The sequence below is a fragment of the Sparus aurata genome, chromosome 8 (genome assembly GCF_900880675.1).
Source record: "Sparus aurata chromosome 8, fSpaAur1.1, whole genome shotgun sequence".
NCBI classification, from domain to species: Eukaryota; Metazoa; Chordata; class Actinopteri; order Spariformes; family Sparidae; genus Sparus; species Sparus aurata.
Window position 1 is genome coordinate 12,093,223 of NC_044194.1, and position 14,191 is coordinate 12,107,413.

The window sequence follows — 14,191 nt, forward strand, 5'->3', positions numbered from 1 at the left end:
CCTTCAGCAGATGTCTCATTTCCTGAAGGTGATGAGACATCAGATAAGGTATGTTGCTTCAGTGACTTTAAATTATATCTGTGTGGGAAAACTTGTAACAGCTTTAAATTCTGAGCCACCCTTTTGCTGGAGCTCCCAGTGGCTTCTCATGGTGTTGGGTGGAGTTATGAGTGCATGGAAAGGGGGAGGGAACGTGAGTCAGGGGAGGTGAAAGAGGGAAATCCTTTTCTCTATGTCAGAAAAAGTTAAAAACCTCCACACCCATTTGACTTTAACATCGCCTGGTTAAGTGTTCTGCTTCATCTCAACTTCGCCAACTTGGGTAAGTTCAGTGTCATTGAACATTTTAATGAAACTGAAACTTTTGCACTGTTAAAAGATTTAATGTAGTCATGACAAAGGATTTCCATAATATTCCCATTCAGTTTGTGTTTTGTTGTTTTTCTTAACTTGACTTCTGTTTTAAGTAAGAAGGAGTAAGAAGAAATCCTGATCTCCAGCATGTGCTCTAACCTGTTTTCTTGTGTGCATGTGAATGTTCTCAGTTATCACACCAGACTGGAGCACAGTAGCTTTTTCCAGGGTGTGTCTCTCTGGGGGTTGCTTTTAAGGATGTATGCCAGACTGAACAACTAATGTACAGAGTTAGTGGACTGTCATTAGTATCTAATCAATTAACTAGAAACTATGAATCTGTATATTTACAAACCAGTGAAAAGAAAGGAACAGCTATTGATAAGGATGTTCTCTTGCAGTGATTTGATTTGTACCAAAAGCAATAGCTTAAATGAATGAAGCGCCTCTGTTAGAAGGCGTCTCCTCAGGTGGCTGAAGGGATTTTTATCTTCAGACACGACAAACATGACCCCTCGCTTGGTTCAGCTCAGAGAACTCAGCGATGGGATTACAATGAGATGCAACATTGTGTAGTGTTGACCATTTTCTCACCTTTTCCAGGACGGTCAAAATGGCTATGGTGTCAGAGTTTCTCGGGCAGCTGTCTCTCAACATTGGGGTAATGTCATATTTGTTTTATTTCATACATTACGTGCAAAAGATACACTCCATACTGTTTATCTTTTTTTTTTTTTCATCTCACTCTGACTCTTCCTTTGATTCCTCAGAGCTGTGAGCCCAAATACCCGACTGTGGTAGCTGCTTTGGACTTTGACCCCGACAGAGATGCAGCCAGAATAGAGACTGCTATCAAAACCAAAGGCAAGATACAGTGCTGAACATGTTTGCTCCAAAAAAAGAAAAAAAAATCAGTGCTTGGAACTGAAACTCCCCTCTACAGATGAGTAGCTGGTATTTGTGAGTCAGCGTCCTGGCTTAAACTGTTTTTGACCATGCTGGGAACTCCTCCAAGTCTGTGCCTTGGTGCTGGCAGAGCTCTGCTCCGGCTACTGGCAACAGTCACACTACCCTTCAGCAGACCACCATTTTGTAATAATGAAGAATGTGTGGAGCGATGTCTCTTTACAAATGAGGTTATGAGGGAGAAAGTACCTTGTGACCGTGTCATGTGTCGAAGCAAGAAAACTCTGCTAGCAGACACTCTTTTATTCATGCTTTCATACTAATTAAAGCTAACTTATATGTTTTAATGACTTCAAGCCTGCTGAATGGCATGTGTAGGCCCTCACAATTTAAAATGTTAGCCCACAGTGCTTCTGTTGAAGTTGAATCTCATCTACTTATTGACTGGCTCAACAAAGTCTTGAACTTGTGAACACGTAACATCAGGAAACACATTTGATCATCAGCATCTTTATTAGTCAGTGTGACTATAATCTGAAACTTCTTGGCCATTGACCAGGTATTTCCCTCAATAACCTCATAATTACTGCTTATTGTTATTAAAAACAAAAGTTGTTTACTATGTTAATATGCTTTTCTCAGAAGGGCCTTTCAAGCTGGTAGCTTGACTACTCAGTCCCCATAACAGCATTTTATAAGTCTGGTCTATTCTTATGTATCAAAACACAGAACTACACGTGTTAGTCAGTGATGGAATGTAACTAAATACATTTACTCAAGTACAATTTTTTAGGTACTTTCTACTTATGCAAGGGGGAGGCCTCTACATTTTGGAGGCAAATATTGAACTTTTTTACTCCAACATTGTCATTTCTTTGACAACTTGAGTTGCTAGTTACTTTTACATACATACATTACATACATTGCATATCACATAGTATCACATTATCAGAAAAAAGCTGAATAACAGACCTGATAATCGGTCAATCCATAGTATTCATTTTACATACATGTAAATGTATGTGTATGTAATGTACATGAATGACTTTTTCTCATGCTATTGTCTAAGTACATTTCATATCAGATACTTTAAATATATTTACCTTTACTCCAATATGGCTTCTTATAATCTGAATCTGCAAAGCAACTAGTCAAGACAGTTATTAGATAAATGAAGAAGAGTAAAACTACAATATTTCCCTCTGAAGTGAAGTGGGGGAAAAGCCTTCAGCAGCATGCAATTGAAATATTCAAAAAGTGTGTCTTTCAACTGTAATACTTTAGTAAATGCACTGGGTTATTTTCCACCACTGATGATATGCATAATTGTTTAATTTAATTATAAAAAAGACTAGACATACATTTCTGTAAATATACTTTGTGATTGAGTTTCATCCGTTCAGTCTCACCTGATGTGTGTAACATTTACGTGTCCCCTGTCTTTCTCACATTAGGAGTGGATGAACAGACCATCATCGACGTCATAACAAAGCGGACGTACGCACAACGGAGAGAAATTGCTTTTGCTTATGAGAGAAGGGCAAAGAAGGTACAGTAGGCCCTTTACAGAAAATCCACACTTAATCACAGCTGTGATTATACGGTTGCTGTGACAGTAAGAGACACATTAAGTACATTCAGGTAACACTGTTACCGTGGCTGTGTTTTTAGGACATGATCACAGCCCTGAAGGCAGCGCTGTCTGGCTCTCTGGAATCAGTGATCCTCGGTCTGATGAAGAGCACGACCCAGTACGACGCCTCAGAGATCAGAGGAAGCATCAAGGTAAAACTGCGCCGACTGTGTCGCTGGATTATATTGAAGGCTTACACTACCCTCTACTGGTCAAAAGACAGAGTTGCTTTTTGCTGCATCCAAATCTAAATGGAAAGTGTGTGTATCTGAAAGTGTCTTGTGTACAAAAAAAAAGTAATGAAGGCTTGTGTCTTTTCCAGGGTTTGGGAACAGATGAAGAAACGCTGATTGAGATTTTGTGCTCACGCAGCAAGGATGAGCTGACGGAGATCAAGAAGGTCTACAAAGAGTGTGAGTCCAAAACAGCCTGTTCACATTAAGGGCTGAAAACACATCATAGAACATAATGCCTCACCTATAAGGTTGTTGTGCTGCCTGCTTGCCACACACATGTTAGGCTAATGTACAATCTAGGCTCGTTCAGAGACCCGTCTTAAATGTTTTTGAATCGGACATTTGATCAACTATGTGATTGCTTAGTTTATGCAGAGACAGCTAAGAGATTAAACTGGAAATATTTCCCACAGTGTTCAAGAAGGACCTGGACAAAGACGTGGCCGGTGACACCTCTGGGAACTTTGCTAAGCTGCTCCTGGCTCTGGTGCAGGTGAGTCTTGTTACTGCCTGCCTTTATGATTTATATAACAATACATACACGGTCAAAACTGAACTGGATCTTGTCTTATTTCTGTGCAGACCAAGAGAGCAGAACCCTCTGCTGTTGTAGACTATGAAAAGATTGATGAAGATGCCAGAGTAAGTTTCCAGTGTTCTCTTAGTCTGGGGGAGATTAAGTTCATCTGTTTAAAAGTTAATATTTTCACATAAAGTGAAACATTTCTGAGGTTTAAAAGAACGTCTTTAATGTTCTCGATAATGAAAAGACTTACCTAACATTTGCCATCGTAATCGTTTGTGTTTCATTGTTGTGCCACACCTCTTTCAGTTGTTTGGCATTTGATACAGAATCTGTCTAAATATTAAGAATTGATCTACTTCACAAGTTCAATTATCATCATGTCTAATTAATGTCAATGTCATACTTCACCGAAAAACATGCAAATGTAATCAAATGTAATATTTTGTTGATTCAACTCAGGCTCTCTATGACGCCGGGGTAAAAATTAGAGGAACTGATGTGCCGACCTGGATCTCTATCATGTCTGAGAGAAGTGTACCCCACCTGCAAAGAGGTAAGGCAGAGACCCTGTTGTGCGTTCACTTTTAATACGCCTTCATAATTTGCAACCCATCAACAGTCAGTTAATCATTTTTGCCTCTGCTCGCTAGTGTTTCAGAGGTACAAGAGTTACAGCCCCTACGACATGCAGGAGAGCATTGTGAAGGAAGTTAAAGGAGACCTGCAGAAGTCCTTTCTGGTGCTCGGTACGTCGTTAATGTTTCATCAGAAAATGTATTAATAATGCAAATAGTTACTTATATATAATATTATATACATTATATATATTTTATGTTCACTTCCAAAATTCTGGAAGAAATTAATCTGTCAAATACAAAATGTTTTACTGTGGATATTCTGTTTTCCTTTCTGTTCCAGTTCAGTGTTTCGAAAACAAACAGCTGTACTTTGCCAAAAGACTGAATGAAGCCATGAAGGTAGTTACACAGTGCTGCTCTCTTTCTTCATGTTCAAAAGTGGCTATTTTGAGGGCCAGACTGTTTTTTTTGTTGTTGTTGTTTTTTTTTTGGTTTTTTTTAGAAGAAGAAAGGCGTACATCTGCTTGTGAAAGTGCAATTTTTTGCTGCGGGAACACAGAATCCAAAGTTGGCAGAAGTTATCTTACAGCAGTGTTGCATCAGCTGCTGCTGGAGTTAAGTTTAGATCGTGTGCAACTTGAGTAAGTGCTGACTTTGTGCTTGTCTGCTCAGAGTAAAGGAGCCAAGGAGAAGATGGTGACCAGGATTATTGTGTCACGCTGCGAGGTGGACCTGAAGAAGATCTGCTCAGAATATAAGAGCTGCTTTGGACAGTCTCTGCAGAAGACTATCCTGGTAAGTGGCTCACACAGTCTTAGCCCCCTGGCCTGTTACTGATTTACAGTAAGGCTTGTTCTGTCATGCGGGGCCCTCTAAACCTGCTCTGTCTCTGTAGGAACACACCAAGGGAGACTACCAAAAGGTGCTGCTCAGCCTGTGTGGACCAGAGGAGTAAAAAATCAGTCGTCAGCGTCCAAAGGGCCTCACTGGAAAGGTGTTATGGAAACCGCACTTGGAACAAATTCTGCGTTAAAAGCTCATCCGACTTTTTCTTTTGCACAAACATTTGAATGCAGCGTTCAAGAAGAAGCATTTATCTTTTTTTTATTCATGACGAATCAGTATGACCGCTTACTTTTGTTATACCGAACAAACAGCAATAAAGTTCATCTGTTAAGAGTTGGAGTTCTCTTTCTTACATTCCCTGAACCTCACCCAGTTTGTTCTTACTTGATATTCACCCAACCGGCCATTAGAGGGCGCTATAGCAACATAAAAAGCAACTATAGGAAGCCCCCAGCTGCTCAGTGTCTCAGGGCCTCATGATGTCTGATACCTGCTGAAGAAATGCAGAAATCTTACATGTTTGAATATGATGAAATATTTGATCTCAAATTAGATTTTTACATTTGATGATCACCTTTTTAAAAAAATATATATCGGAAGCAGTAAAGTGAGTGGAAAAAAAACAAGTGAAACAAGTGAAAAAAGCTACACGGATAACATATTTTTTATTTGCGCAAGAAATGAAAATAGAACTGTGTCGCAGCTTGTGAGTTTTAACGATTGCAGTTCGATTTATTTTTTGAAGTCAAAACTTCAGCCGAACCGAATCACAGCTGTGTGGAAAACACACTGACGTACGATCCACACGGCAGCTTCCCATTCAAAGAATTATTGAGCAAACGTTCCTCATTTTTTCCACTATGAGGTTCCATCAAGATGATTTAATCATTAGTGTGTTTTTCTGTGTTTGTTTGGTGCTAATATTTTAATTAAAAATGTTAATTTTACCCCTGGCAAAGATGATTTGCATACCACTAAACAAGCGTCTATACATGGTGAGATTCTGCTGTTTAGTTTGTGGTCTCTCAGGATGAAATAACATCCACAGTGTTGTCAAGGCATTTCCACTGAAGTATAAGAAAAAATGGCCCCAAAAGGCAAGATCAGTTCTGCTGAACACAGCGATGAGGAAAAAGGATGTGAGGAGGAAGCGCGCGGACTTAATAATCTAATGAAAACTAAGTGGTGTGCCGGAGAAGATCATCTGCGATTGTGAGAGAAACTGCCCGATAAAATAATGCTTCTGTCTAATATTTTTCGCTGGTTGAGTAGCTGAGGGGAGAAAAGGGCTTCAAATCTTAACAAGGCTCTGGATTTATGATCATTTTGTGATAATATTGATGAGGACATTAGCCCTTTGTGATGGTTTATGTTTATAGGCAATAAAAAAATAAAATATAGAGTAAAGTAAGGTAAAACAGTATTTTGCAAAGCAGGGGAGGGAGATTTATGTGCGAATATGGTGACAGATTAATCTCTGCATCATAAAGAGGAAAGTACCACCATATTTTTCCCTTTTTTTTTTTTTATATGGATGTACAACATGCTGTTCTGTTCAAGGCCAGCCCGTGGGGACCTCCAGCAAACCCAAGGGGAACTCTCTTCTCAATTGAAACGATGCAATTTACTGTCCCAAACGCTGGCACTTCATCATTCAGAGGACTTTAACCCCATGAATGTCAAACACAGAGCATGCTGGGAAGGAGATGGAATACCTCGCATTACCATAACAACTAGAGCCAAATGACAAGCACTCTGAAGCCTCAGAGGTGACGAATAATACCACATAATCACCTAATAACATTTGAGTTTGAGAGGAGGTTTCTGATCATTTAAATGTTTTTAATAATCTAAGGAAAGAAACAGTGGCCGTTCCCAGCCGCCACGGCAGGTTTCAGCCTCAAAAGGTCAGGCGCGTCCTCTTCCCTTTTTCGAATACTTGTCCCAGTTAGATCGAACATGTGGAAAGCTCGCACCCCCCCTCTTCACCTCAGAGACAAAGCCCAGGCAGCGCTGCAGGCATCCAGCAGCATTAAAGTTTCACAGTACAGCTGTGTAAGCTGCTGCCGGCCCGCCAGACATACCAACTGCACGTTGGGAAGGTATTAGTTTGTGCTATTTATTAATTCATTGCATTGAAGAGAACTTAGACAACCGAACGCTTCTCTGTGTTTCTTCTCATCCCTCTCCCTTCTTGACACATCTGAACCTGGCTCAGATTTTTTTTTTGTTTTTCAGCAGAGCACCAAAGGGTGTTTAATTATAGAGTAGTAGGCCACCAAGGTCTGCTTTTAATGGTGTGCATCTGTGTGTGTGTGTGTGTGTGTGTGTGTGTGTGTGTGTGTGTGTGTGTGTGTGTGTGTGTGTGTGTGTGTGTGTGTGTGTGTGTGTGTGTGTGTGTGTGTTCGCCTGCAGCCCTATAGGTCGCAGGCATACTCTAAATGAGAACTCCTACAGGCTAAGCTGGAGGAGCCGCTCCCCCTACACAGCGGCGGAGCCAAGAGAGAGAGTTTGATTAATATTTTCTTAATTATCATTATTTAATTCAGCAAAACCACTGCATCTTCAGTGAGAAAAGCTGTGGCCTTCATCACTGTGATTGCTGCTGAATATATCCCGGCTCGTTAGGGGCACGCAGAGATCCTGTATATGGTAAATAAGAGGTTGTGTCTTATATGCTGCTGCTGCTGCCCCGGGGAGAGTTGGCACCACACTGAAGGACATCTCCTTCTAAAGAATAGAGCTCTGCTGATGTTTCTCAGCTCAGACCGCAGAGCCGGATCCTCCGCCTCTGGCATCGTCAGGCCCCTCTTCCTTTTATGAGGCTCAAACTGAGACAGAGAAGAGCGCCGTGCACTCGTCATGCCATCAGGCTGCCTCCTTTGTACAGTAGACTGGTAATTGAAACAACATAAGAGAGCAGAATAAGGCCTGTCTCCTCTCGGGTTCTGGCTGCAGTCAGTCCATCCGCAGACATATCGGGAAGTTTATAAAAGAGCTTTGTGTACATGCCACACAATTTATTTCTTTGAAGAGTTCAGCTGCTGTCATCTTGACGAGCCAAAAAGACTCTCACGAAGGGTACGATGAACACTCTGCTGCTCCAGTTCAGCCCGCCTGATGCAGTGTGTACACATAAGGTGCAGTTTGCGTTGAAGGAAAAGATGCTTTTGTTATTAATTGTGCATTAAATCAATCACGTCTGATACCAGTCACAATCTGGTTTGTTCAAAAGCCCGCCTGAAGACACAAGCAGACTTTTCTCTAGTTTATCAGATCAGCAGTATTTGATGCTCAGGGCTGGACTGGATGCTGACTTTCCTCTTTGCTTGAAGCTTCCTCTCTATTGCCATGTGCTGAATGAAGGAGAATACCCCGTGGCTGGTTAACCTACACGCTTTCTATCTATATCCACCGTCTCCCTTCCTTTGGTCGGCCCGCAGAGACGGCTCCCCCCCCCCCATGTGTCTGTTCAGCCGGTCGCCAGTCTGCCAAAACGTGCAAAAGGGAATTCTCTGACAAAGGACCAGGCTTGCAAAGATTCTTGTGATCCGCCCGGTTTGATCAAGAACCTGACACAGATTACGGAAACATACAGGATGCATGTTTGCATCGGTTTAATCTTTTGATGGGGCTGCGTGGCCTCCAGCCAGATGCACTAATGATAATTTTCTGTGAAGTGGTTGTAATGGTCTGGCCCCAGCGTCAGCAGCTCCTCCGCTGTTTGCACATGCCACTGGATCAGTTTGGGGTGTGTGTACTTTGCAAGCGAAAGGCGATAATATACCAAGAAGAACTGCAAGGATGAGGACAGTCTTTATCTGGGTGGCATATTAATGTTTATTTACACCGTGGCTAATAAGATGTGTGCTCTGCAGCAAGGTGAGACAGAATGATGGTGGGTAATTAAACTGCTTTGCTTTAGATTCATCCATTATCCATACTCAAGCCTGCATACATAATGTAATAATGTAAAATAAGGCTTGTTGCAGCCGCGGATGAGGTGACCATTCTGAGGCGTTCTGGCGTAAATCAATACGGAGTGTCACTGCAGACAAAATGTATAGAGATCGGTGTGATAAATGAGGTAAATTGTCAAAATATGTGTTCAGAAGCAAGTGAGATATGACCCTTTACATAATGCACTTTTGCAAGACCACAAACCCACTGACGAGGCTCATTTGTGTTTCGGCGTTAACCTGTTGGAGGTTCCGGATTGACTGAGAGGGTCTCCTAATCCGTATTGCCATGATGCTTAATCCCATCTACTGAAGCCAGGCCCTGTCACCAATGTCCTTGTCAGACCGGCCACTGGCCCTTATGCACACACACACACACACACACACACACACACACACACACAAACTCAGCCTCACCTTCATGCAAGAGATTGAAATCAGCCAGGCAGACACTCAAGCATGAACCAAATGTCAGCGACAAGCCACAGGGAGAGAAGAGGAGCCTTTGTTAATTATTGCAGGGAGAAATCACACTATTTCACCTGCAACACATGCTATCCAGGATATCTGTGGATCATGAAGTCATTTTCTTTTTCTCCCTCCTGGGATAAAACCAAGAGGAGACACAATTTCAACGAGTGGGTCTTTAAAAGCAGTGATTAGCTTTGTGATGGATGTGTTTTTTTCCTCCCCACAAGAATTTTTTTTTTTTTTTTTTTTTTGCTTACGGGGCTGTGTTGTGTGTACTTCTCTAAAGCGAATTATAACCACATTATAAAAAAAAAAGAAAGAAAACGGGGCAGTAAATCCATCGAAAGATCGGCGAGTTGGAGAAAAACTGTGGCATGCTTTTGTTCATCAAAATGTCACGGAATTACAGATATTGTTTGAAGCCAGACTGTGAAGCTCTGCCTGCTCTGACAGGGAGCAATGCAAAGTTTTTGGAAAGGTGTCTACAAATGTCTTCCCTCTGCAACGCTACCCTCTCTTTTTGATTTTGAACGCACAGGAAAGGGAAAAAAAAAAAAAACCCAACCTTTTTCTTCTTCTTCTTCTTCTTCTGACAACACGTTTCCCGTGTGACACTTAACCTTTGGAGATTTCCCATTCTCTCTGATCACTCACTGTTTGGTTCATGTTAATTAACCCTGGGGCGCAGCAGAGAGTTGCAGGCTTTGAAGCAGAAGAAGAAGAAGAAGAAGAAGAAGAAGAAAAGAGAAGCGAGAAAATAAGTAAAAGGGAAAAAAATGATTTTGTTGTTTTCTGCCACGTTATGGCGATTCTTCTCCCCTATCTGTGTGAGAGCCTCGGTGGTGCCAGGGAGGACGGTGAGTGGCGTGGGTGCTGGGAAAGGGATGGAGGATGGTTTGTGCTCGGGGTTTGTGTTCCTGTCACCGTCTCCCTGTGAGGAAAGTTGGCCGGAGCAGCCTGACCTCCCTCAGGTGGCCATGGATATGGAAATCAGTTCGGAAATCAGTTCAAAAATAGAACACAAGATGGTTTTCATAGCCTTCAGCTACCCCGAGAAAAAAAAAAGAGAAGGATTTTTGTCTATCTCTTTTCATTCTTTTTGGCTCCTGGCAGAAATGGTCTTTTCTGTACTCGCTTGAAATACACAAAGCACAGTTTCTTGGTGAAAAGTGCCACTGGTGGCAAGCAGAGCGATATTGCCTGAGCCCAAAGAATATGCTGTGCATGTGAAATTATTTTCTTAACCGTTTCACTACCTGTGTCTCGTCTGTTCTGGTTAGCAAGCCGCCGATAGCTCAGAGTAAAGATCCTAGACTGTACAGCGGGGCTCTAACCTCTGGCCTTCATCTCTCTAGCTAAAAATATACTATCAACCACAGTCAGGTGACATACAGTCTGGCATCTTGAACTCCAAAAGGCTTCTTTTTCTTTTTTTTTTACTCTCTTTCTATCAAAAGCACTTTTTCTTAAAGCGGCAATGGGTTGAAATCCACCACTCCAACAACAGTGGAAATATTCATGAGGAAAATCCGCTGGAGAAGACGAGCCGCAGCACAACCAGAGGCTTTATTCTCCAGGTTCTCGGGGCAAATCTGTTCCTGTGCTTCTATCTGACGCTTGTCTAAAGCACATAAAGACAAAGACAGGAAGTGTGATTAGCCATGGAGAATAGGAGTGCAGCGCTCCCTCCAGGATAAGTCTTGAGGTGGGACTGATCAAAGCTATGCCCAGAGACAGAGGGAGACTGAACCAGCACTTTTTTTCAATGGCTATCTCCGCCTTAAGACAGGAGAAGGAGGCAGGAGGAGGAAGAGGAGGAGGAGGAGGGGTTGTTCTATACATATTTCCCTTTCAGCGCCTTCGCTGGAAAAGTTGTTAATATTTTGTAACAGAACAATAGGTCCAACAATGCTGTTAACCCTTCATTGTTAAACCGTGCGCTATAACTGTCAGTGTTACAGTTTGTGAAAGGCTCATAAACTGGGATTTTGGCAGGAAGTGTGATCTGATTAAAAGTCTATAATGTTGATGTAGCCATAGTGTGAGATCAGAGCGAGACAGAAATCTTATATAGGAGTTCATCTGTGGCTAAATTGTCTTTTTTATCATTATCTTTTGTATTCCAGGGTCTTCGTTAACCCTGCTTAAAAAATATAGACTGAGAAATGTCACACATGCCAACTTTACTGGCTGCTTGTCCTTTCAAGTGCGCCCCGGTGTCTTTTTAGTCGAGGAGAAAAAAGAGATGCAGGTACATTCAGGCGGCCTCGGGGTTCGGGACTGGAAGCACGCGGCGCTGGCTGATAATTGAGACGGACACAGTGTGATGAGAGGCCTTCATTATAGATATGTTTAAAGCGGAGCAGACCTCTGTGAGACGTATCACAGGGACGGCTTTGATATCTGGGCCTCTAACACTTATAGGTGTTGTAATGACAGCTGTTTTGGATCTCATTGTTTCATCATCAATATTTGATTTTACTTCATGCAAAGTCCCCATAAAGTAGATCCGTCTGTTTAGTTCCTCATATATATATATATATATATATATATATATATATATATATATATATATATATATATATATATATATATATATATATATATATATTATGTAGATAAATCATCTTTTTAAAATATATTGGTACCCAGTCTTTTCTTATCAACATACAGATGATGACAGTAAGCCGGAAATATATTCATTAATGTGACTATTTTTTGTTAATGACAGTTTTTAAAATTTACTTATTAATATATATCCTGCTCGGTGTACATCATTTGACAAAATGAATCCTTCAGGCTGTATAAAATGTATATCGACATGTTCACGTGCATATAATGGACATAGCCCATCCACACCATAAACACATATTGATCCAGTATTTATACTATATTTCTTTATTGCTTCTTTGCACTACTTTTACGTTTTTTCTATCATTTGTTCCATGCTCAGGGAAAAAGCTAGACTTTTTTGAGACTAGAAGTTTTGCAAAGTTTGAGGTAAAACAAAATGACAACAGACTATCAAAAAATAAAGATGAGATGGTTAATGAAGATCGTTACATCCATCCACGTCCTGGAACACAAAACAAACAAACAAAAATACTCAAATCATCAACATAGATCACTGGATTATAAACTAACACGTGTTTTCTTGCATACTCTTCCTCAAACATAAATATACACAAATATACATCAAAGCAGAAACATACACTTCATATATCATGTCAATATGTAAGTATATGTGCATTCAAGTCCAATACATATGTACCTATTTTACTGAAGATTGCGTGTATTATGTTGCGAATGTTGGTCAATACTTAGATTATCAAGATTATAGTAGACAGCACTCAAGATCTGTGTCATGATTTTAAAAAAAGGAATCAGAATTGCGCTTTTTTAAAATCAGAACAGGTAATGTTGTTGAAAATCTGCACATTAATGTGATTCTTGATGGTGTTTCAAAAGTTTGTCAGCATGATGTCATACTTATCTTGTCAATCGTCTCTGTTAGCACTCTTTAAACCAACAGAAACAATCTCCTGCACTTTTTTACAGAACAGTTTGCTGGTATACAGACTTTTCATGGTGTTGGTCTGCACACAAATACTTTCTTTCCACATGCTGTTGTACAGCACGGTCCTGAACATTCGCAATTATTAGACTTTATCTTATTCAGTCTGTTTCTGTGTAGTACAAACCAGAGTCAAACTCCTCGTGTGTGTACACATAAAGTTGATCCTGACTCTGATTAATTTACACACCGAAGCCTCACAGCAGAGCTCCGCCGCTGCGCTCACGCACTGTTTATTAATGCATTGTTAACATTTTGGCAATAGCCACACAACCATCAATATGCTTTTTCATAAAAGCACAAATTTGAATTTCTGCCTCGGCCTGCAAGCCTCTAAACTAGGAGACTAAATATATACTTACATTTTATTTCAAAGAGGAAAAATCCTCTCTGGCAAAAAGACTGGCTATGAAGAACTTTACTCAAGGATAGGAAGCACATCATTAAAACGGGGCAGAAATATTAAAAAGGGGGGATATGAAAGAGTGAAGATCTGCTCGCCTTTGGCTACTCCGACTCGCTTCAAAAACATCTTGAGATCTTTCCCTCCCTCAGACCTGCACTCTCCCTTGTTATTTGACTTTATTTGCTGGCTTCACACTGATTTCGGAGCTGCGGAGTTTTCCCACTAAATAATCAATCACATAGAGCGGCATAAAGGAAGGGGAGAGTCTTTTTACTGCATGCAGCATAAACAGGGCGCAAGTGCCGAGGTCCCCTTCATGTCTGCTTTGACACCTCAGATTTAAATCAAAGTCCCAAAGTCTGTGTGTCCTCAAACGCATCCCCAGACCGCGGCCCGGTTGGCCTAATTATAATACACAGAAATATGAATGCTGAGGGGAGTCGCCTTTATGAAAGTGTAGGTATGAAGTAATTACCTATTTTTTTTTTTTTTTGCCGCCCTCTGTCTGCCTTTTGTCTCTCATCATCTGTGACAAGGACGGGTGCCGCGCTGTCAGCTCGGACCAAAAGACGGCCATGAGTAAGGGACATTAACACATTACTCCTGCTCCCTCATGGATAATGGAACAAGGTTTGCATTTGAATGATAAACAAAATGACTTGCAGACACTGGGAAGATCACTGGCACCTGCCCCTCCCTGCG

General features: G+C 41.1%; 1 protein-coding gene across 1 annotated transcript; it reads left to right on the forward strand.

Moving 5' to 3' along the window:
• Positions 1-206: 206 nt before the first annotated feature.
• On the forward strand, positions 207-5,412 carry LOC115587108 (annexin A2). Its single transcript, XM_030426740.1, has 13 exons — positions 207-322; positions 958-1,015; positions 1,125-1,218; positions 2,715-2,809; positions 2,932-3,045; positions 3,216-3,306; positions 3,543-3,622; positions 3,712-3,771; positions 4,115-4,208; positions 4,306-4,401; positions 4,574-4,632; positions 4,906-5,028; positions 5,129-5,412. Exons 2-13 carry the CDS (start codon positions 968-970, stop codon positions 5,186-5,188), a joined length of 1,014 nt encoding a protein of 337 aa, XP_030282600.1. The 5' UTR covers positions 207-322; positions 958-967; the 3' UTR covers positions 5,189-5,412.
• Positions 5,413-14,191: the final 8,779 nt, after the last annotated feature.

Coding starts and splice junctions, on each gene's coding strand:
- LOC115587108 (XM_030426740.1), top strand. CDS start 968: ATGGCTATGGTGTCAGAGTTTCTCGGGCAGCTGTCTCTCAACATTGGG. Junction 2,810..2,931: donor ATGAGAGAAGGGCAAAGAAG/GTACAGTAGGCC, acceptor CTGTGTTTTTAG/GACATGATCACAGCCCTGAA. Junction 3,307..3,542: donor CAAGAAGGTCTACAAAGAGT/GTGAGTCCAAAA, acceptor TATTTCCCACAG/TGTTCAAGAAGGACCTGGAC.